The sequence below is a fragment of the Balaenoptera physalus genome (assembly GCF_965194825.1).
Source record: "Balaenoptera physalus genome assembly, chromosome: 5".
In the NCBI taxonomy this organism is placed as follows: domain Eukaryota; kingdom Metazoa; phylum Chordata; class Mammalia; order Artiodactyla; family Balaenopteridae; genus Balaenoptera; species Balaenoptera physalus.
In genome coordinates this window covers 131,130,835-131,155,175 of record NC_138884.1, presented here as the reverse complement: position 1 = coordinate 131,155,175, position 24,341 = coordinate 131,130,835, and the positions used below count along the sequence as shown (strand labels likewise).

The window sequence follows — 24,341 nt, the reverse complement described above, 5'->3', positions numbered from 1 at the left end:
TACATTTGAACCTCATGCAACGCTGTGAGGTAGGTATTATTATTCCCATTTTATAGATAAGACCACTGAAGCCATTAAAACAACTCACCTATGCAAGGTCACAAGAGCTAGCCAGTGTGGGGTAGTCGTGGAATTGGAGTTTTCTGGCCTCAGAGGTCTAACTCTTTCTGCTGCACCTGGCTGCCTCCCTGCCCAGCAGCTGCGGCTCTGGCTTGGTTACTGCCCCACCTCCTCCCCACCGGCTGTGCCTTTAGCTGCCGCTTAGCTGGTGTCTTAAATGGGTTGGGTTCTAATTGCCATCCTGGGCAACTCCTGCTACTGCTGAGACGGACTTTGTTTGGAAGGCAATTTGTTTCTCTGGGGATTGATTATTATTCTCGGAGGCTTTATTATTTAAAAGGGAAGCTGTTGAAGCATGGGAACGCACAGCTCCAGCACTTCACACCCTCAAGTTTTCTTTCTGTAGGCAAATGGTTTCACTGACATTTGACTTCATTCCTGATACTGTCATAATGTAGAAGGGGAGAAATACTAACAGGTTAAGAAGAGCACATTCAAGTTGGCTGTGGCTACCTAGACCCCTGTTTTTTAAAAAAAAAAAAGCTTGCTCACAGGGATGTGAGGGCGGCAGATGTGCTCTGTTTAGGTGGTCCTCTCCTGCCTGTATTGCAACAGCGGCAGGAAGAACAGCTTTCTTCAGAGACGTTGCTGGAAACAGAAGAAGGTTGAGCACTGATCTTTCAGGAGCCATGCTGCTTGGCTTCCTAGTCTCCCCATATCTGGTTAAAAACTGCCATCTTGGGACTTCCCTGGTGGTCCAGTGGCTAGGACTCCGCGCTCCCATTGCAGCGGGCACAGGTTTGATTCCCTGGTCAGGGAACTAAGATCCCGCATGTGGCATGGTGCGGCCAGAAAAAAACCCTGCCGTTTTGATTTTATTTCTTAAATTGTTCATGGAGCTGTTTTTATCTCTTTAATCTTATTAATCTTTATAGATACTCTCTGTGTCCTGAATTCAGTAAACATTTGGAGAAATTATGTTTCTGCTTTTCTTTTTTAGAGGACAGGAAGGAACCGCAAGAAATCAATCTAACGTTTACCTCTAACCTCAGTCAACGGTCAGAGGCTGACCTCTAGTGGCAAATAGGAGAATTAACTTTGTTAGCTGAGGTTTTCTCCTGCCACAATCGAAAGAGGACAAAACCAGGAGGATCCTTACCTATGAGCACCACTTCCTTCCCTTCTAGTATCCCACCACTTCCTAAGTTATGATGGTGGGAAGACAGGTGGTGGAGTGAATACATTTTTTTGGATAAAGGGCCCTGCCTTTGAATCACACTGTATAGGTAGCAGCTTATCTGCAAATAAGATGCAGGCCCTGTTGACATACGTGAAGGGTAGACAGTAACGACAGTCTTCTCTTGCTTTCTGTTCCTACCCACTCAAAAGTTAAACCTTAAAAAGTAAAAGAAAAGAAAGCCAAAATACTTTAGTCCAATTCTCTCCAAAGTGTTGAACCTGGCACAGGGTACTTCCAAGATACTTAGGAAGACGTTTCGTTTTGGTTCATGTTTTAGGATTACAACATACCAAATGATACCCTATACCCTCTGAACTTGTAGTGTGTTATCTGTTCAAGTGTAGGAGAGGAGCACAGGCTCAGGAGCAGATAGAGTTGCTTCTGTGCAATTTCTCCTTCTAGATGCCATGAAGACATTTTGATAAAGTGTACAAGGACCCCAGGAACAATTATGTTTAACACGAGCCAACTTCTAAAAATATTTTATCAGTAAACAGTTCTATTACAGTACATCTGTCCAACATTTTGATAAATGTGAGCGTGTTGCTCACATTAATTTTTGCCTTTGGAAATATATGAAGTCATTCATAAAACTCAGCTTCCACAAGATGTCCCTCGGAAATGTTGACTCCAGAAATGTTATCAGGGAGAATAAAGTAGATTATATTTATGATTTCCAGATAAATGTATTCTAATTTACTAGGTTAATTGTATTTTTTCCTAGTTAAACCTCTTCACTCAGTCTAACTCAAGAGTTTTTGAATCACACAGTTTTAACAGCATTCTCAATCAGCCAACACGTTATCAGGTAAGCATTCATTAGACATATCTCTTTATCTGTATGTAGTTCCATATATGTCTCTGTGTTCATGTGTGTGTGTGTGTGCGTGTGTGTGTGTGTCAGAGAGAAAAGTGAGTAGAATTATTTCTTCAGTTCTTCAGATGTGCTATGAGGGTAGAACAGAACAGAGAAAATGGTATGTTAGAGGGCACTTTAGAAATCAGACTCCAAGTTCTTCCTCTCCTTCTCCTTCTTCTTCTTCTTGCTGTTGTTTTGTTTGTTTGGTTGGTTGATTGAGGAAGAAGAGTTCCTTTGTGATATTGAAAGCAAAGTGTTGCCACAATTTCCGAAGGTCACTTTCATACACCTTGAGCTGGAGAAAGCAGTGGGAGATGTGGTATATTAGGAAAATAATGTTCTCACAGTACAAAAAAACCTGGTACATTTCTCCAGATAATCTGTTTTTCAAATGGAATCTTAGGCGATACTGTTGCATCAGTACTACTTTAAAATATCTGTTGCGCTTTGATCTTGGATGTGACATTTCAACACTATTTTCCAACTCAGAAGAGGGTATAGTCCTTCCCATCTGGTTGATCACTTTGACTACCAAATCTTTAGATTTCTGTTGACTACAAGATCACAAGAATGAGGATCAAAGAATTTATAATGAATGGTAATGTCAATTAATGGGTATACTCCTGTTCATATGGTTTTCTTGGACGCAGCACATTCTGCAAAATTGCTTAGCACACTGACTGTCAAAGTCTTACTTTGTAATGGTTACGTATTTAATTTATCAGCCTTCTATTGATGGAAATAGAGGATATTGCCAATATTTAGCTATTACAGGCAATACAAGTAAGTAACCTTGTATACATGATATTTGAAACTTGCAAGCCTATAGAATTGTCTGGTTAAAGTATATGTGCATTTTAATTTTTTAACTATTATCAAACTGATTTTGATGGAGCTTGTACCAATTTATGTTCTTTTTTTTTTAACATCTTTATTGGAGTGTAACTGCTTTACAATGGTGTGTTAGTGTCTGCTGTATAACAAAGAAAATTAGCTATATATATATATCCCCATATCCCCTCCCTCTTGCGTCTCCCTCCCACCCTCCCTATCCCACCCCTCTAGGTGGTCACAAAGCACCGAGCTGATCTCCCTGTGCTATGTGGCTGCTTCCCACTAGCTATCTATTTTACATTTGGTAGTGTATATATGTCAAGGCTACTCTCTCACTTCGTCCCATCTTACCCTTCCCCCTCCCCGTGTCCTCAAGTCCCTTCTCTACGTCTGCGTCTTTATTCCTGTCCTGCCCCTAGAACCATTTTTTAGAATGATTTTTAGAACCTTTTTTTTTTAGAGTCCATATATATGTGTTAGCATACGGTATTTGTTTTTCTCTTTCTGACTTACTTCACTCTGTATGACAGTCTCTAGGTCCATCCACCTCACTACAAATAACTCATTTTCTTTTCTTTTTATGGCTGAGTAATATTCCATTGTATATATGTGCCACATCTTTATCCATTCATCTGTCGATGGACACTTAGGTTGCTTCCATGACCTAGCTATTGTAAATAGAGTTGTAATGAACATTTTGGTACATGACTCTTTTTGAATTATGGTTTTCTCAGGGTATATGCCCAGTAGTGGAATTGCTGGGTCATATGGTAGTTCTACTTTTAGTATTTTAAGTAACCTCCATACTGTTCTCCACAGTAGCTGTATCAATTTACATTCCCACCAACAGTGCAAGAGGGTTCCCTTTTCTCCACACCCTCTCCAGCATTTATTGTTTGGAGATTTTTTGATGATGGACATTCTGACTGGTGTGAGGTGATACCTCATTGTAGTTTTGATTTGCATTTCTCTAATAATCAGTGATGTTGAGCATCCTTTGATGTGTTTGTTGGCAATCTGTATATCTTCTTTGGCGAAATGTCTATTTAGGTCTTCTGCCCATTTTTGGATTGGGTTGTTTGTTTTTTTGATATGGAGCTGCATGAACTGCTTGTATATTTTGGAGATTACTCCTTTGTCAGTTGCTTCATTTGCAAATATTCTCTCCCATTCTGAGGGTTGTCTTTTCGTCTTGTTTATGGTTTTCTTTGCTGTGCAAAAGCTTTTAAGTTTCATTAGGTCCCATTTGTTTATTTTTGTTCTTATTTCCATTTCTCTCAGAGGTGGGTCAAAAGGATCTTGCTGTGATTTATGTCATAGAGTGTTCTGCCTATGTTTTCCTCTAAGAGTTTTATAGTGTCTGGCCTTACATTTAGGTCTTTAATCCATTTTGAGTTTATTTTTGTGTATGGTGTTAGGGAGTGTTCTAATTTCATTCTTTTACATGTAGCTGTCCAGTTTTCCCAGCACTTAGTGAAGAGGCTGTCTTTTCTCCACTGTATATTCTTGCCTCCTTTGTCAAAGATAAGGTGACCATATGTGCATGGGTTTATGTCTGGGCTTTCTATAGTGTTCCATTGATCTATATTTCTGTTTTTGTGCCAGTACCATACTGGCTTGATTACTGTAGCTTTGTAGTATAGTCTGAAGTCAGGGAGCCTGATTCCTCCACCTCCATTCTTCTTTCTCAAGATTGCTTTGCCTATTTGGGGTCTTTTGTGTTTCCATACAAATTGTGAAATTTTTTCTTCTAGTTCTGTGAAAAATGCCATTGGTAGTTTGATAGGGGTTGCATTAAATCTGTAGATTGCTTTGGGTAGTATAGTCATTTTCACACTGTTGATTCTTCCAATCCAAGAACATAGTGTATCTCTCCATCTGTTTGTATCATCTTTAATTTCTTTCATCAGTGTCTTATAGTTTTCTGCATATAGGTCTTTTGTCTCCTTAGGTAGGTTTATTCCTAGGTATTTTATTCTTTGTGTTGCAATGGTAAATGAGAGTGTTTCCTTAATTCCTCTTTCAGATTTTTCATCATTAGTGTATAGGAATGCAAGAGGTTTCTGTGCATTAATTTTGTATCCTGCTACTTTACCAAATTCATCGATTAGCTCTAGTAGTTTTCTGATAGCATCTTTTTTTTTTCAAACATCTTTATTGGAGTATAGTTGCTTTACAATGGTGTGTTAGTTTCTGCTTTATAACAAAGTGAATCAGCTATACATATACATATATCCCCATATCTCCTCCCTCTTGCGTCTCCCTCCCATCCTCCCTATCCCACCCCTCTAGGTGTTCACAAAGCACTGAGCTGATCTCCCTGTGCCTTGTGGCTGCTTCCCACTAGCTATCTATTTTACATTTGATAGTACCACTCTCTCACTTCGTCCCAGCTTACCCTTCCCCCTCCTCGTGTCCTCAAGTCCATTCTCTATGTCTGCGTTTTTATTCCTGTCCTGCCCCAAGTTCTTCAGAACCTTTTTTTTTTTCTTAGATTCCATATATATGTGTTAGCATACGGTATTTGTTTTTCTCTTTCTGACTTACGTCACTCTGTATGACAGACTCTAGGTCCATCCACCTCACTACATATAACTCAATTTCATTTCTTTTTATGGCTGAGTAATATTCCATTGTATATATATGTGCCACATCTTCTTTATCCATTCATCTGTCACTGGACACTTAGGTTGCTTCCATGTCCTGGCTAGTAAATTAAATAGAGCTGCAATGAACATTGTGGTACAAGACTCATATATTTATTTATTTATTTATTTATTTATTTATTTATTTATTTATGGCTGTGTTGGGTCTTTGCTGCTGAGCGCGGGCTTTCTCTAGTTGCGGTGAGCAGGGGCTACTCTTCATTGCGGTGCGCAGGCTTCTTATTGTCATGGCTTCTCTTGTTGCGGAGCATGGGCTCTAGGAGCTCAGGCTTCAGTAGTTGTGGCACGTGGGCTCAGTAGTTGTGGCTTGCAGGCTCTAGAGCTCAGGCTCAGTAGTTGTGGCAAGCGGGCTTAGTTGCTCCGTGGCATGTGGGATCATCTTCCTGGGCCAGGGCTCGAACCCATGTCCCTTGCATTGGCAGGCCGATTCTTAACCACTGCGCCACCAGGGAAGCCCACATGACTCTTTTTGAATTATGGTTTACTCAGGGCATATGCCCAGTAGTGGGATTGCTGGGTCGTATGGTAGTTCTATTTTGTTTTTTAAGGAACCTCCATACTGTTCTCCATAGTGGTTGTATCAATTTACATTCCCACCAACAGTGCAAGAGGGTTCCCTTTCTCCACACCCTCTCCAGCATTTATTGTTTGTGGATTTTTTGATGATGGCCATTCTGACCGGTGTGAGATGATATCTCATTGTAGTTTTGATTTGCATTTCTCTAATGATTAATGATGTTGAGCATTCTTTCATGTGTCTGTAGGCCATCTGTATATCTTCTTTGGAGAAATGTCTATTTAGGTCTTCTGCCCATTTTTGGATTGGGTTTTTCGTTATTTTGATATTGGGCTGCATGAGCTGCTTGTAAATTTTGGAGATTAATCCTTTGTCAATTGCTTCATTTGCAAATATTTTCTCCCATTCTGAGGGTTGTCTTTTCGCCTTATTTATGGTTTCCTTTGCTGTGCAAAAGCTTTTAAGTTTCATTAGGTCCCATTTGTTTATTTTTGTTTTTATTTCCATTTCTCTAGGAGGTGGATCAAAAGGATCTTGCTGTGATTTGTGTCATAGAGTGTTCTGCCTATGTTTTCCTCTAAGACTGATAGCATCTTTAGGATTCTCTATGTGTAGTATCATGTCATCTGCAAACGGTGACAGCTTTACTTCTTCTTTTCTGATTTGGATTCCTTTCATTTCTTTTCCTCTCTGATTGTTGTGGCTAAAACTTCCAAAACTATGTTGAATAATAGTGATGAGAGCGGGCATCCTTGTTCCTGATTTTAGAGGAAATGGTTTCAGTTTTTTCACCATTGAGAATGATGTTGGCTGTGGGTTTGTCATATATGGCCTTTATTATGTTGAGGTAAGTCCCCTCTATCCTACTTTCTGGAGAGTTTTTATCAAAAACGGGTGTTGAATTTTGTCGAAAGCTTTCTCTGCATCTATTGAGATGATCATATGGTTTTTCTCCTTCAATTTGTTAATATGGTGTATCACATTGATTGATTTGCATATATTGAAGAATCCTTGCATTCCTGGGATAAACCCAACTTGATCATGGTGTATGATCCTTTTAATGTGCTGTTGAATTCTGTTTTCTAGTATTTTGTTGAGGATTTTTGCATGTGTTCATCAGTGATATTGGTCTGTAGTTTTCTTTTTTTGTGACATCTTTGTCTGGTTTTGGTATCAGGATGATGGTGGCCTTGTAGAATGAGTTTGGGAGTGTTCCTCCCTCTGCTCTATTTTGGAAGAGTTTAAGAAGGATAGGTGTTAGCTCTTCTCTAAATGTTTGATAGAATTCTCCTGTGAAGCCATCTGGTCCTGGGCTTTTGTTTGTTGGAAGATTTTTAATCACAGTTTCCATTTCAATGCTTATGATTGGACTGTTTATATTTTCCATTTCTTCCTAGTTCAGTCTCGGAAGGTTGTGCTTTTCTAAGAATGTGTCCATTTCTTCCAGGTTGTCCATTTTATTGGCATATAGTTGCTTGTAGTAATCCCTTATGATTCTTTGTATTTCTGCAGGGTCAGCTGTTACTTCTTCTTTTTCATTTCTAATTCTGTTGATTTGAGTCTTCTCCCCTTTTTTCTTAATGAGTCTGGATAGTGGTTTATCAATTTTGTTTATCTTCTCAAAGAACCAGCTTTTAGTTTTATTCATCTTTGCTATTGTTTCCTTCATTTCTTTTTCCTTTATTTCTGATCTGATCTTTATGATTTCTTTCCTTCTGCTAACTTTGGGGGGTTTTTTTGTTCTTTTTTCTCTAATTGCTTTAGGTGTAAGGTTAGGTTGTTTATTTGAGATGTTTCTTGTTTCTTGAGGTAGGATTGTATTGCTATAAACTTCCCTCTTAGAACTCCTTTTGCTGCATCCCATAGGTTTTGGGTCATCGTGTTTTCATTGTCATTTGTTTCTAGGTATTTTTTGATTCCCTCTTTGATTTCTTCAGTGATCTCTTGGTTATTTAGTAGTATATTGTTTAACCTCCATGTGTTTGTATTTTTTACAATTTTTTTTCCTGTGATTGATATCTAGTGTCATAGCGTTGTGGTCGGAAAAGATACTTGTTACGATGTCAATTTTCTTAAATTTACCAAGGCCTGATTTTCGACCCAAGGTATGATCTATCCTGTAGAATGTTCCATGAGCACTTGAGAAGAATGTGTATCCTGTTGTTTTTGGATGGAATGTCCTATAAATATCAATTAAGTCCATCTTGTTTAATGTGTCATTTAAAGCTTGTGTTTCCTTATTTATTTTCATTTTGGATGATCTGTCCATTGGTGAAACTGGGGTGTTAAAGTCCCCTGATATTACTGTGTTACTGTCAATTTCCCCTTTTATGGCTGTTAGCATTTGCCTTATGTATTGAGGTGTTCCTATGTTGGGTGCATAAATATTTACAATTGTTATATCTTCTTCTTGGATTGATCCCTTGATCATTATGTAGTATCCATCTTTGTCTCTTATAATAGCCTTTATTTTAAAGTCTATTTTGTCTGATATGAGAATTGCTACTCCACCTTTCTTTTGATTTCCATTTGCATGGAATATCTTTTTCCATCCCCTCACTTTCAGTCTGTATGTGTCCCTTGGTCTGAAGTGGGTCTCTTGTAGACAGCATATATATGGGTCTCATTTTTGTATCCTTTCAGCCAGTCTATGTCTTTTGGTGGGAGCATTTAACCCATTTACATTTAAGGTAATTATCGACATGTATGTTCCTATTACCATTTTCTTAATTGTTTCGGGTTTGTTTTTGTAAGTCTTTTCCTTCTCTTGTGTTTCCTGCCTAGAGAAGTTCCTTTAGCCTTTGTTGTAAAGCTGGTTTGGTGGTGCTGGTTTCTCTTAACTTTTGCTTGTCTGTAAAGGTTTTAATTTCCCCATCAAATCTGAATGAGATCCTTGCTGGGTAGAGTAATCTTGGTTGTAGGTTTTTCCCTTTCATCACTTTAAATTTGTCCTGCCACTCACTTCTGGCTTGCAGAGTTTCTGCTGAAAGATCAGCTGTTAACCTTATGGGGATTCCCTTGTACGTTATTTGTCGCTTTTCCCTTGCTGCTTTTAATATTTTTTCTTTGTATTTAATTTCTGATAGTTTGATTAATATGTGTCTTGGCATGTTTCTCCTTCGATTTATTGTCTATGGAACTCTCTGTGCTTCCTGGACTTGATTGACTATTTCCTTTCCCATATTAGGGAAGTTTTCAACTATAATCTCTTCAAATATTTTCTCAGACCCTTTCTTTTTCTCTTCTTCTGGGACCCCTATAATTCAAGTGTTGGTACGTTTAATGTTGTCCCAGAGGTCTCTGAGACTGTCCTCAATTCTTTTCATTCTTTTTTCTTTATTCTGCTCTGTGGTAGTTATTTCCACTATTTTATCTTCCAGGTCACTTATCCGTTCTTCTGCCTCAGTTATTCTGCTATTGATTCCTTCTAGAGAATTCTTAATTTCATTTATTGTGTTGTTCATCATTGTTTGTTTGCTCTTTAGTTCTTGTAGGTCCTTGTTAAACGTTTCTTGTATTTTCTCCATTCTATTTCCAAGATTTTGGATCATCTTTACTATCATTACTCTGAATTCTTTTTCAGGTAGACTGCCTATTTCCTCATCATTTGTTTGGTCTGGTGAGTTTTTACCTTGCTCCTTCATCTACTGCATATTTCTCTGTCTTCCCATTTTGCTTAACTTACTGTGTTTGGGGTCTCCTTTTCGCAGGCTGCAGGTTCATAGTTCCCATTGTTTTTGGTGTCTGCCCCCAGTGGCTAAGGTTGGTTCCATGGCTTGTGTAGGCTTCCTGGTGGAGGGGACTAGTGCCTGTGTTCTGGTGGGTGGGGCTGGATCTTGTCTTTCTGGTGGGCAGATCCACGTCCGGTGGTGTGTTTTGGGGTGTCTGTGAACTTAGTATGAATTTAGGCAGCCTCTCTGCTAGTGGGTGGGGTTGTGTTCCTGTCCTGCTAGTTGTTTGGCATGGGGCATCTAGCACTGGAGTTTGCTGGCCGTTCAGTGGAGCTGGGTCTTAGTGTTGAGACGGAGGTCTCTGGGAGAGCTCTTGCCAGTTGATCTTACATGGGGCCGGGAGGCCTCTGGTGGTCCTATGTCCTGAACTCGGCTCTTCCACCTCAGAGGCTCAGGCCTGACATCAGGCCAGAGCACCAAGACCCTCTTGATGTCTGTTTTCCTTCCTGCTACTTTCCTTCTCCTCCTCCCTTAGAATCCTCTTGCTGGCAAAGCTGCTTGGTTTTCTCTGCCAGCCACAAAGAAGCTGTCTTTAACTGTGTCCAGGGTTGGGTGGAAGCACTTGAGTGCTCCTAGACAACCAATTCAGGTTTATTATCCTTCCCCTACACGGTAGCAGTTTCTCATGAGTAAACAATTCTCTATGGATAGTGTGCCTTTTATCATTCTCTTGGGTCTTCAAATGATTGTAATAATTTTCCCGTTTCATACTAGACTGAATGGACTAGGATTCACTTTCCTTTTCATGCATGTTCAGCTCTTCTGCTCCTGCCTCATTTTGCCTGGATACCATTTCTTTGGGTACCTGTGCAGGTGAGCTGGGTCCTCTGCTCAGGGCCTCACACAGGAGGCTGCACGGGAGCTGCTGGTCAGGGCTGGAGACTCATTTAAGGCTCCAGGTCCTCTAGCAGGCACATGGTTGTTGTTGGAATTTGCTTCCTTTTGGTTGTTGAGCTAAAGCCCTTAGCTGATAGAGACCATCTGCTACTCCCTCACATGTGGGCCCCTCTCCAAAATGGAAGTTCACTCCTCGGGCAGCCGTCCTGTCACAGAGTCACCTGAGGGCCGGACGTCCTGTCGGGGGCTCCTTTCCTCAGGTCCCAGAGACACCTGAGCGGTGGCCTCTTGTCAGGGGCTTCCCGGTCAGGTGCAGTCGCCTGAGGGCCGGGCGTGGGGTTTGAGTCATGTGGGGCGCTGGGCACTCGCCTTCTCTGCTCCCGAGTGCACCATCGGGGGCTTCGGCCTGCATCTGAGCCCAGTTTATATTCTTAACAATAAATGTACAAGAGTGCCCATTTCCTCCTTAATTTACCAATAGTATGTTACCAAAGATTTTTATCTTGTCCAAATTGATAGGTGAAAATGATACCACAGTGTCACATTTTACTTTGCATTCTTTGTAATGAATGAATTTGACCATCTCTTTAGGCTTAGTTTTCTATATGCTTAAGACCCAATATTTATTTGCTTTTCTTGATGGGCTCTTTGTTATAAATTAGGAAGAATTCTTTTAAGAATTAAGAATTATTTTAAGAAAATCGGCCCTTTACCTGTGGTAGGAGTTGAGAATTTTTCCCCCAGTTTGTTGTGTGTCTTTTTAATATTTGTGGGTATTTTTTCCCAACCTTTTAGAATTGTGTGTAGTCAACTTTACAGATTGTTTATGGCTTAAGATTTTGTGTCCTATTTCAAAAGCTCCTCTCCCATATGAGGATATTTAAGAAATTTTTTACCCATATTTTCCTTGGTACGCTAATGGTTTCACTTTTTACATGATAATATTTGATCTGTATAGAATATAGTTTGATGCAATGTGTGGGTGGGGATCCAATTTATTTTTTTTCCAGATGATTACACAACTGGGTGTGTCGAATAATCTGTCTTTTCTATTGATTTGAAATATCACTTTTATCATTTACTAAATTCCCATATCTACTTAGATTTATTTCTGGGCTTTCAATATGCTATAGAACCACATTGTTTTAATTACTATAGTTTAAAACAAAATCAAACAAAATACACAGAAACACATACATATGTCCTTACTTCAAGACTCTTACTTGAAGAGACTCTTACTCAAATTATTTTGCATAATTTTCCTGGTTTTTCTTTCTTGTTTATTTTTCTACTTAAACTTTAGAGTCAGCTTGTATAATTTGCAAAATATTCTGTTGGTATTTTAGGGTTTGTGTTAACTTAAGAAGAATTGACATCTTTATAATGTTGTGTCTTCCTTTTCAAGAATATGACACACCTTTCCATTTGTTCAGATCTTCATTCGTGTACCCAGTATCATTTTAAAGTAGTCCTCAGAGTGTTCATATTAATTAGGATTAAGAGGTGCAAATCACACAGAACCACCAAATACCAACCACTAATAGCTGAAAGAACATAGAAATGTGTTTCTCTCTTCTCTTCAAGAATTCTGGAGGTGGTCATTCCAGGGCTGGTATGGTACCTACCACTGTCAAGGGCCCAGGCTGTTTCTATCATATTACTCGGTCATGATTGACTTTCATTCTAACATGATCTCACAGTCCAAGAAAGCTGCTGGAGCTCCGGCTATTATTTCTGCATTCCAAAATATAGTCAGACAGTGATAGGGAAGAAAGATGCCTCCTTCCTGTAAGGAACTTCTGTAAAGTTACACAAGCAACATATCTGCAATGGAGGCTGGGAAATAAGTCTTAATTCCTAGTGGCCATGTGCTGAGCTAAAAAACCAGGGAAGAGAATTGGCAGTCTCTGCAAAAGTGGATTATATTATTTGTCTTGGTGCTTTACACATACTTATATCTGTTATTTGATTTATAAATTTCAAGTTTTATCTTTTGACCCTCCAGCTCTAAAATATGAAAAAATCAGTATAGTTATTTTATCTTTCACCATTTTTGCCCTCCTCCTCCCAGCTTTTGCTAGTTAAATCATTAGAATTGTAGGGGTGGAACAAAAAAACCTTTTCTCTACCCATTAGGTTCTGTAGCTGGGGCCTGTGAATTAAACTAACAAAAGGCAGATTAACAGGAAGAAAAAAAGCAGAGTTTATTTATGCATGCAACGTGCAAACACATGGGAGAATTTGGTGATGAGTAACTCAAAGGGGTAGTTAGAAATTGAGGCTTATATATCATCCTAAAAAGGGCAATGAATTTGTGGAGAAGTGACAAGGCAAAGGAAAGAGGATGTCTTTGGGCTCCCAGGGGTGGTAAATTGTGGGAAGGTAAGTATATATGTGGGGAAATTAATGGAAGACTAGGGTTACTGTAGTAAGGTTTGTGTTTGTGTAGACCCATCTCTGAGCCAACTTTCTGTTTCTAGTGAGGATGCTTGTTTCTCTTCCTCGTGGTATGGGAGAGGGGAGGGGGAAGATCTTCACAAAGGGAAATTTGTGTCCTGTTCTTGGGCAATTGGGAGGAAGGCAGTGAGCTCCTTCTGTGTCTTCTGCTTCTTAATTGCCTTCAGCTCAAAGTAATCCTATGTCAAAGTGATATATTTGGGGGTGATATTTTCTGATCCCCTTCACTACCTTGTAAGATTATAATTCACATTTGTTTTAGTTTTAGTCCCACAGTTAAACAGTCAGTACTCACCACCAGTCTTTTTGTCTTAATTTTCCATTAATCTCTTTGTCAGGTAAAGTTTGTCTTCCTCCAGTTTCTTCAAAAAGAGCTCATGGGAACTACGTTCTCTGAGTTATTTCATGTCCTAAACTGTTTCCTATTTTCTATATATTCATATTGACTAGCTGTAAAATTCTTAGATATGACTTTATTTTCTTGATGTATTTGTAAACATTGCTCCACTGCTCCTAGAATGGAATGTTGATATGGAAAAGTTTGAGGCCAGCCTGATTGTTTTTCTCATATAGTTGACCTGAGATTTTGATTTGAATGTCCAAATTTTCTTTGTTTATCTTTTGAATCCAATAACTTGCAATTGATTGTTCTGTAGGTGGATCTACATGAATTTTTCCTGGCATGGAGTACGTCCTTTCAAATTGTACATTCAAGTCTTCTTTTATTTCTGAATAAGTTCCTTGAATTATACCTTGAAATATTTTTTCTGTTCCATTATTTGAGGTCTCATCTTCAGAGATACCAATTAGATGCCTGCTGAATCTTTTTTTTCTCTATGCCTTTTGAATTTTTCATCCATTTCTCTCTTTGGCTCCTTTTTTTTCCCATCCTGTCTTTTATTCCTGTCTATCTTCATATGTGCTGCTTCAAATATATCTTTCATTTCTGTGATGATTTAACTTTTTTCTTCCTCCTCTTCTTGAAATTTTCCAACTTATATATCATTTCCTACTTTGACTTACCGTATTTTCCATGTGCTCTTATTTTGAAGACATGATTGGTCCCTATTTTTAAAAGATTATGTTTCAATAATGGCATTATGTGTTTTCATCTTTTCTTTAGCATTTTTCTAGTGAGTGTTCTTTATTTGCTATTTGTTTTTTTCCTTTTTTTCTTGGACTATCTTAGTATAGATGTTTTGTAGATTCCTTACTGACTATTACTCAGTTTTGAATGAAGTAAGTTCTTCTCGGACCAGCTGCTTTCAGGAGGTTGGAGTGGGGTCAGAGAATTCCAGGGCCCCGTCCCAGGCTAGCAGGAATTTGCCTTTAGGCATAGCATTGTGTATGTGAGTTCAACGTATTCTTTATTATCTCTTGTCAAAAGTAGCACTGCAGGATCGTTCACAAGGCAGACTCTCCCTCTCCACCTCACTCACAAAGTACTTCTAGCAATTACGGCTTTTCTTTATAATTTCTCCTTCAGCCCTATAATTCTAAGCTTCTGTAGCCTTTGTATCAAAAGGTCAAGTGACATTCTCAGCCATGAATGTCTGCTCTTGGCATTTCTCCATATCCCCATTTGACCTTACATATAACCTATCTAAAAAAGAATATGGATTCCTCTAAGTCTCATTAATGAAGGAGTTAGTGTTTCTGTTTCCTATTCTCCTTATTGCTTTTGAGTGATTTAGAAGAAGTGGCGAAACTTCTAAGTTTATTGTCAAATTGAAAATGGCTATGCCTCTGCATGAGATGGTCCTTGCTAAATGCCTAGAGACTCCAGAATCCTGTATATTTCGTATGTTCTAAAGAGAAAAATTCCCTGTGCCTGTGGCATAGTCTTCTGTAGCTCCCCAAAAGTGATAGCAGAAAAAGAGAAACTGAGGGAAAAAGTCTCAATCAGCTATATACACACCAAACTTCATATAAATGTCTTGATTATATTTAGATAAAAATCTACCTGTTATGAACTCCATGAGTGATAACAACTGGTTTATTTGTTATGGATTTTTGTTTCATGTAGTGTGAGTATGTGGTTTACCTTAAAGAAATTCCTAATCTTAATCTGCTAAATGGGGATTTTTCCTTCAAAGGGGTGACCTTTGGAATACACTAATTCTAATGGTTTATATCACAGATCAGAATATTTTTGGAATATCTCTAAAGAGTTACTTCTATAATTAGTTTGTAAGACACACAAAAGTGCTTTGTTACTTTCTCAGTCCTGAACTCAGCTAATCATTCACCTTATTAACAAGACAGTGCCATCTGACTTCACATTTTTTCAAAAATAGTCACATCCTGGGACTTCCCTGGCGGTCCAGTGGTTAAGACTCTGCGCTTCCACTGCAGGGGGGCACAGGTTTGATCCCTGGTTGGGGAACTAGGATCCCACGTGCCACAGGGCTCGGTAAAAAAAAAAAAAAGTTACATCCACCTTCAAAAAAATATGTGGCCATCACCAATCAGGTCATCATCTTACATGTTTTACATTCAAATGAATGTTTCCTCTCCATGACAATTACTTCAAAGACAGAGATTCAGATGTGTCTCACAGGGCAACAAAGGAAAAATTTTTAGGTGCCTTGATCAATGGCAGTATTATTTATATTAACATTAATTATTAAGAGCATGCAGAGGTAATTTTTATGTATATAAAGAATTTTTTGAAAAACTGGGGATGATTTTTCTGGAGAACATAAAGACTTGGAGGGATAGCTATGACTGAATTCTGCTCATGAATACCTGTGTTAATTCAAGTTAAAAGTACATAGATATGCTAATATGACCTTGAGAAATGAGAATATATTGTAAGCCTCCACAAAAGCTGGGCTCTAGGTTCTTATCTCTCTGCTCTCTTCTGTGGCAGCTCTGCTTTAACAACCTTCTTTGGCTTGGGAACACCTCTGGCTCAGATAGTGTTAGACTGTCTTTGGCCCACATGATGGTCTTTGATCTAATTCATGTAGGCTTGATTTTACTGGAAGTACATGGTAATATGAGGAATTCACCTTAAGCTTCAGGGCACATTCAGAATATCCTCTGTTATGCATGGTCTTAGGTTGTAAGACTACAAATATACAGTCCATGGCTTCAAGGATCTCTCCACTGGAGTGGAAGGGCAGCACAGAGGTGGAGAGGAAGGGAAGGAAAGAAAAAAGTAGGTGAATGTTCATACAACCTTGGGATATGGCTATGTGGTATAAGTGAGATATAAATAAAATGGTATGGGAACCCAGGGAAACCCAGAGGAGGAAAATATTTGAAAACTGATCAAGTAGAAGAAGGAAATCTATTCTCTGTTTCTCCAAAGAACAAAACTTGGACCAGTAGTTAGAAGGTACAGTGAAGCAGATTTTGGCTCAATACAAAGGAATTTTTTAACAGCTACAATTGTCCAAAAATAGACCAAACCAACTGTCTGGAAAAAGTAGCAGGGTCTGAATCACAGATGTTTATTCAGAGGCTGTGCAATGGTGATCTGTCAGGGTATGTATGTCACAATGAGTGGTATGAAAAAATGAAAAACACATGATTTCCAAGGACCCTTCCCTCCCTATAATTCTGCTCTCTACTTCCAAGTTCTTTGTGTTTGTCCAAATCAATCTTATTACCTTATACACTTTATAGGTTGCTAAAATTCAGATTATAGAATCTACCGATGTCAGTCAAATTTGGCTTCTCTGTAGGAGTAAATGAGGAAATAAATGTAAAAGTATCTGATAGATTACTTAACAATTGTTAGTTGAATTTGAATCAGTAAAAAATAAGCAAGTGAAAAGAAAAGCTCTGATGCTTTTTGGAAAGGCAGGGCATACACACATATGCAACCATCCAAATCTCATTCCTTCTCCCAGTCTTAATGGCGGGCTGAGAAATGAACTTGGATTTGTTTGCAAGAGATAATGTTTGAGGTAACTAGGACCAAGCTTTCCACACCCTGGACAGAGGAAATCCATAGTCCACTCAATAAAATTACAGTGTCTTCCTTAAACAGTGACTCACATGCTCATATCGAGAAATATGGATAATTCCTGGAGGTCTGTGGAATGTGGAAGTTAATTTATAGACTTCTGTTGCATTAGTTGGCAATTTGACCAAGAGGGAAAGAAGATGATTCTGTTATTGATTGATTTAATTTGTGTTACTGGCTTTGATTAAAGAATCCATCAGAAATTTAGGTAAAGATAATATTTTAAATGATACTTTTACTTATTACTCACAAGTTTCATGATCTTTGCCTACAGTACCAGCATTATTAAGATGGGTTAATCAAAATTTTCTTTATAAAAGAAACATAAATGATAATAAGGAATAAGAGTTACATTAATTGAGCACCTTCTATGTAATTAACTTGTATTATCTTTTACAAGATAGATGCTAACATTTCCACTACACAGATTGTCACCAAGATTTGATTGCTTGTAAATAACTCAAAACACACTCAAATCCAAGCTGTTTGTCCTTGTAGCCCACTTTCTCAACTGCTATACAATACTGCCTTGGGTTCACCAGACAAGCTACCTAATAGAATGGAAATGGCTAAACTTTTCACCTTCTTTGAGCTGCAAATCGTTTTGGAATTCACATCAGTTATCTTTCCAACATGAACTAAGGGATAGACTATTACCAGGTAGTGTCATATGTGGGGAAACTGATTTCAGTCCAATAGCAGGTGTCTTCTTGCCTTTTAGAGAGACTCCAACTTGGTGCAGTGGTAGAAAAGTATATTTAAGCTATAAATATTAAGGTGAACATTTTTGTGGGATACATGGAAAGCTTAAAACACATCAAATTTTGAAGGGAAAGATTTAAGCCCATAACTATAATTTTCCCTTCGGGTTAAAGATGAAATGGAGATGAATATGCCTTCTTCTTTTCCCTTCAGTGTGGGAATTTAATCTGAATAGTTTTGTTCAGAATATTTCTAGGGAACTTGAACACTATATGAATGTTTAAAATATTTTATTTTCCTGTTGTTGTCCCTTCTGGCAGTAAATGTAAGTTTTCATAGACTTTCTAAGTGTGGTTTTGAATAATGTTACAGAAATGTTTTAGAGTATTATACTAGGGAATGTGGGTAGCAGTATCTTAGTCTTCAAACTTTATAAATAATACCAACAAGAGCTGTCCTTTTCTAAGCAGGAACTATGCTTTTTACGTGCATTTGGTTATTTAATCTGTACAACTTATTAGTTGAGCTTTATTACCCCCATTTTATAAATGAGGAAATGGAAGCTTAAAGAGTTTAAGCACCTTTAATTCACTCAGCTAGTAAATAAAGGCCTGCATTCAAATTCATAGATTTTTGACTCCAAATGCATTCTGCCTCACTTAAATTTTTAGAAGTTTCATTTTTTGTAGAGATAGTATTTCTAAATAATGCATGCCTGAATGGTACTAAATAAGACCTTTATTTATTCTCTGAGTTATTCTCAGTTTCTTTACAAGATGAAGTTTTTACAGCTTTGTTTGTAAAAGTGGAAAATATTTGTTTATCATGACTGAAGGACTATTGGCTACTGAAGATGGAATGAATGCCCAGGCTAGCGAGGCACATCGATTTGCTAGGCAGCATTAAAAACCTATTTGTAAGAGTATTTTAATTGTTTTTATTTTATTATATTTAAATTTTGATTATGGACTATTTCAAACACAGAAAGGTATCACAAAATGTCCTGTTAGACATCTGTGTCACTACCATCTTACTTTAATAAATATTAACATTTTGCCACATTCTTTTTGGGTCTCTTTTGTAAGGAAATTTTGATATAACTAAAATACCCCTACTCTATTACATTAGCTTTCATCCCTCCCCAGCGATCTTCACTATCTTGAATTCTTGTGTGTTCTTCCCATGTATACTTTATTTATTATTTATATAAGTATATTCATACCATTATGTATTGATACTAGTTTTATGTGGTTTTGAAATATATATAAATAACATTACATATTCTGTTTTTTTTCACTTATCTTTATATTTTTGAGAATTATCTATCTTGATACACATATATCTTGTTTTTCATTCTAATTGCTCTATAATATCCCATTGTATGAATACACAATTTTTGTTTATTCCTCTGTTGATGAAAATTTAGTTTATTTTCCATTTTTGCCTATTATAAATAATGCTGTATTGAACATTCTAGTAAATGTCTCCTTTTGCACACTTGTGTTTTTCCGGGTTGTATACCTGGGAGTGGTTATATCAATTTCTATTTCCAGTAGCAGGATATAAGAGTTTCCCAATGTTCTCACAAGAACTTGGTATTATCAGAATTTTTAAATTTTGCCAACTACAAAACAACTTCCCTTTATACTTCAAAAACGTCAGCATCATGAAAGACAAGGAAAGGCCAAGGAGCTGTTCCAGACTAAAGGAGACTGAAGATACATGACATCTAAAAGCAACATGTGATCCTTGACTGGGAAAATGAGAGAGAATATAGACTATGTATTAGACAGTTTGATCCATGTTAATTTTTCTAAACTTTGATCATTGTAGCATGGTTATATAAGAGAACATTCTTAGAAGATACTCATGGAAATATTTAGGGATAAAATGACATGATGTCTGAAAATTATTTTCAAATGCTTTAGCAATATAATAATAATAGACACAGGGAGCAAGATAAAGCAAATGTGGCAAATTTCTAACATTGGTGAATCAAGGTGAAAAGTCTGAAGTCACTTTATTTTACTTTCAACTTTTCTGTGGGTTTGAATTTTTTTCAAAAGAAAAAAATGTTTGCCAAACGTATATGTGTGAATTGATATTAATTTTTTAAATGTACTCTTCTCTGATTACCAATGAGATTGAACATCTTTTCATATGTTTGTTGGCCATTCAGTTTTCCTTTCTTGTGAATTTAAATTCTTTTTCCTAATTCTACTTGGCTGTTTGTCTTTACCTTAGTGACCTGTCAAAATTCTATCATGTCCTGGATACTGATTCTTGGTCAGTATGTTTTGCAAGCAGCCTCTCTCTCTCTTTGGTTTCTTTTAACTTCATGTAATGGTCCACTAAGGAGCTGCAGCCTGTGAATGTATAAAAGTGACTTTGTTTTCAATAATTTCCCACTAAGTGTCTTACTTTGAACTCTTCTTTTCCACTGAATGGAGGAGCCCTTTACAACACCTTGTCAAGACTCCATAACTTTCCAGTGACTTTGTGTTATTAGAAAGTGTCACGTTTGTAATTAAAGAGATAGTTATGTTTATTTTGAAATTTGAGAATTCCCTGGCAGTCCAGTGGTTAAAACTCGGTGCTTTCACTGCTGAGGGCCCGGGTTCAATTCCTGGTGGGGGAACTAAGATCCTGCAGGCCATGCTGCATGGCCAAAAATAAATAAATAAATAAATAAATAAATATTAGAGAAAGAGAGAAAGAAACAAACAGACAAACTCTCCAAATCAATCTAGCGCTCTTCTCCTCCTCACTCCTAGCACAAGCTAAACCTCTGAAGGTGACTCCAGTGGCTGAAGACTGTGGTCTGCTTTGTCCACACCTCCCCCTGTTAACTCTTCTAGGTGTTCATCCTGTGCTATGTGGAGAGGGAAGGGGAAGAAGCTGAAAGGTAAACATCTTTTCCCTTGAGTTAACTGCAGGTTGCAGTCTTTTCCTTGTTGTTCATCACTAGTGCTGTAACACTGATCAAATTCTGATGTCCTGCTTGTGGCCGTCACCAAAGTGCTGCCTGTCTAACTGGGCGGGGGCATGTTTAAAGGGTTTGAAAAGGCGACGCACAGCTCCCTGATGCAGAGATCTGACTCTCACTTGAGGTGTGGATCTAATTTTCACCTTTCCCCTGAGGATAGCCCATTGTCCAAGCCCCATTTATTGAAAAGATTATCGTTTCCCACTGATGTGTTTCTACCCAACATAATGGAAATTTGTCTCTGTTTGTCAAATATTGAGAGTACAGGTTGACCCAATGGCTGTTCCTCTCTTATCACAGTTCTTTTTCCTTTTTGACTAAATTACCAGGATCAGGCCAGCAAGCCTGCTAGAACAGACATCTAATTGGGAGCAGGATGCCAGGCTCCCTTTCCTACAGGCAAGCCTAAACTTTACATTGCCTTGGATTTCCTTCTTCCCTTCGCTTCTAGGAGGCGGGGTGCACCTTCTCCCTTCCACACAGGGAAGGGAGAGAATAACCTCTCTCCCCGCAAAGCCCATGATCCCTCCCATGTCTCACTCTCTTTCCTTATGTGAGGTGAGGAGAAAGTAGTTGGTAAGTTCAGTACTGGTCCAGTGAGTCTCAGTAAGCCCTGAGGGGAGGTGGCTGGCTCCAGCTGCAGGGGGCAACGTGGTCTTAGACCATGGTGGCTGACCTGGTACTTAGCATCCTTTTTCATCAGTCTTGGGTTTATCAACAATTCCAGGACAACAGGAAAAATCCCATCTGACATAAGATTACATGTTATTGATATTCTTCCTTGTATGAAAGTTTTAGATTGTCCTAATATGGTCAGATTTATCAACATTTTCCTTATGGCTTATCCTTTCTGTTAGCTTTCTCAAGAAACATTACCATATTCCTTTCAAAGTTTTTGCTTTTCACATTTAGATTTTTCATCCCTTTGGCTCTTTTCTTTAATATATGGTGTGAGGAAGGTCTAATTTTAACTTTCCCTGTAAGGATAGTCCATTGTCTAGGCATTATTTGTTGAGCAGTCTTTTCTTTCCCACTGATTTGTATTACTGCCTTTCAAGCTGCTTTTAACTGATAAACACTTCGTTGTTTTTTCTTTCTATAGGAATATGCCTGCATTGTCCCCTAAACTTAATTATATCCCACCCATCACAGTGAATGGTTCCAGTGAGGTTTCGTTGGAGAAGGGATTGTGTTCACTGTTGCATCTCCAGTGCCTAGTACGGTACCTGGCACAGAGCTGGCGCTCACTAAAAATATTTGGTGAATGAATGAATGAGTCCTGCCTAAGGTCTGTCCTGGGGTCCAGATTCCACACAACTCAACAAGTTTTATACATATTTTACTATGACTGATAAAATGGGCTTTTCCTTTTTGATAGCATGGGCTCCCTCTCAATCTGTCATTATTCTCTGAGGCAGACATTTTGTATTATCCTAGATTTCTCCTTTCTACTTGACCTTGGCATCTAGTGGGTCACTTTGGTTCATAATTCATACTTTCCTAAAACTGAGGTACATTTTCCACCCTCACTATATCTGCATTTCAGTTAGAACTTTTTTTTTCTTTTCTTTATTGTCTTTTTAATGTTTGATATATGCACAAGAATATGTGCAGCACGTCAATTATGAAGTATAATTACATGCATACCTAGGAAGCCACCACTTCCGTGAGAGGGATAACATTATCTGTCCACTGCCTCTGCCTGTGTGCTCCTCCCTAGGCCACACCCTTGCCTCCACCTAAGGGGTAGTCGCTATCTGGAAGTTTGGGTTTCTCATCCTCTGGCTTTGGTTTTCTTTTCAAATACAGGTTTATCACAAATATAGATAGTCCTAAAAATGCATTATGTGGATTTACTTTTATTTAGTAACTTTATAAGGATAGTTTCATACTTTGTGACGTCTGCAACTTGAATTTGTCATTCAGCACTTACGCTTCTAAGATTCATCCATACTGTTGTGTGTGGCCATGGTTCATTAATTGCATTAATTAATTTCATTAGTGAACAGAATGACATTACATTGTGTAACATACCATGATTTGTCTATTCTTCTGTTGGTATTTGTTTGGATTGTTTCCAGGTTTTTTGCTGTCTCAGACAAGATTGCTATAAACCGTGTCTATGTCTGTCTCTTGGTCCACATGTGCTAAGTTTCTCTAGGGCCTATACCAAGGAGTGGCCTTTCTGAGTGAAAGGATATGCAAGTGTTCAACTTTAAAAGATAATGCCAAATTGATAGGGGATTAAGAGGTACAAACTACTGTGAATAAAATAAGCTACAAGGATATACTGTACAGCACAGGGAAAGATAGCCATTGTTTTATAATAACTTTAAATGGAGTGTACTCTATAAAAATATTGAATCACTGTGTTGTACACCTGAAACTAATATAATATTGTAAATCAGCTGTACTTCAATTACAAAAAGATAATGCCAACTTGTTTTTCCAAGTGGTCTACTGTACTTGTACTCATGCCAGTGAAGTACAAAAGTCCCATTGATCCATATCCTTTCCAACACTTGGCATTATAAGATTTATTAATTTTTCCCTTTTTAGATATAAAATTGTATCACTTTTTTCCTTTTTTCCAGTTTTATTGAGATATAATTAACATACAGCACTGTATAAGTTTAAGGTGTACAGCATAATGATTTGACTTACATACATCATGAAATGATTATCAGAATAAGTTCAGTGAACATATGAGTCATCTCATATAGATACAAAATTAAACAAATGGAAAAAAATTTTTTTCTTGTGATGCGAACGCTTTGGATTTACTCTCTTACCAACTTTCATATATAACATAAAACAGTGTTAATTGTATTTATCATGTTGTACATTACATCCCTAGTACTTATTTATCTTATAATGAAGTTTGTACCATTTGACTGCCTTCACCCAATTCCCCTCCCCACCCCCATGTATCTCCTTTTAATTGTAATTTGTATTTCCCCAAGAAAAGATTTTGAGATTGTTTTATATGCATGTTGGCCATTCACAATTCCATTTCAGTGAAGTGCCTGTTTGACTTTTGCCCATTTTTCTATTGGATTCTTTGAGTTTTTCATATTAAAGTTCTTCATATATCTTGGATCCAAATTCTTTACCAGTTGTAAGTATCATCGATATTTTCTCCCAGTGTGTGGCTTGCCTTTTTACTTTCTTTATGGTATCTTTATAAACAGAAGTTTTCATGAAGTTTTAATTGTAATGAAGTTGAGTTTATAAATCTGAAAAGTAGAAATTATAATAGAATTATAATTATAGTAGAAATACTATAATTAGAATTTTTTATCGTTTAAAAAACATCCAGTTGTACACTGAATTTATAAATATATTCTCCTATACTTTCTTTTAAAGGATTTAAAAGCTTTGTCTTTCATATTTAAGATGCATGTGGAGTTCCTTTTTTTGTGCATGGTATGAAGTAGGGCTCCAATTTAATTTTTTCCATATGGATAAACAATTAT

At 37.7% G+C, this 24,341-nt stretch overlaps 1 protein-coding gene across 4 annotated transcripts in view; it reads left to right on the top strand.

The window, feature by feature from the left end:
- TRPC3 (transient receptor potential cation channel subfamily C member 3) overlaps window positions 1-24,341 on the top strand; it is an 84,834-nt gene that overhangs the window by 54,072 nt on the left and 6,421 nt on the right. For all 4 annotated transcript variants that reach the window (XM_082462777.1, XM_082462776.1, XM_082462778.1 and 1 more), the window contains exon 10: window positions 2,025-2,108. In XM_082462777.1, the coding sequence (XP_082318903.1) occupies window positions 2,025-2,108 (84 nt within the window). The remainder of the gene's footprint in view (window positions 1-2,024; window positions 2,109-24,341) is intronic.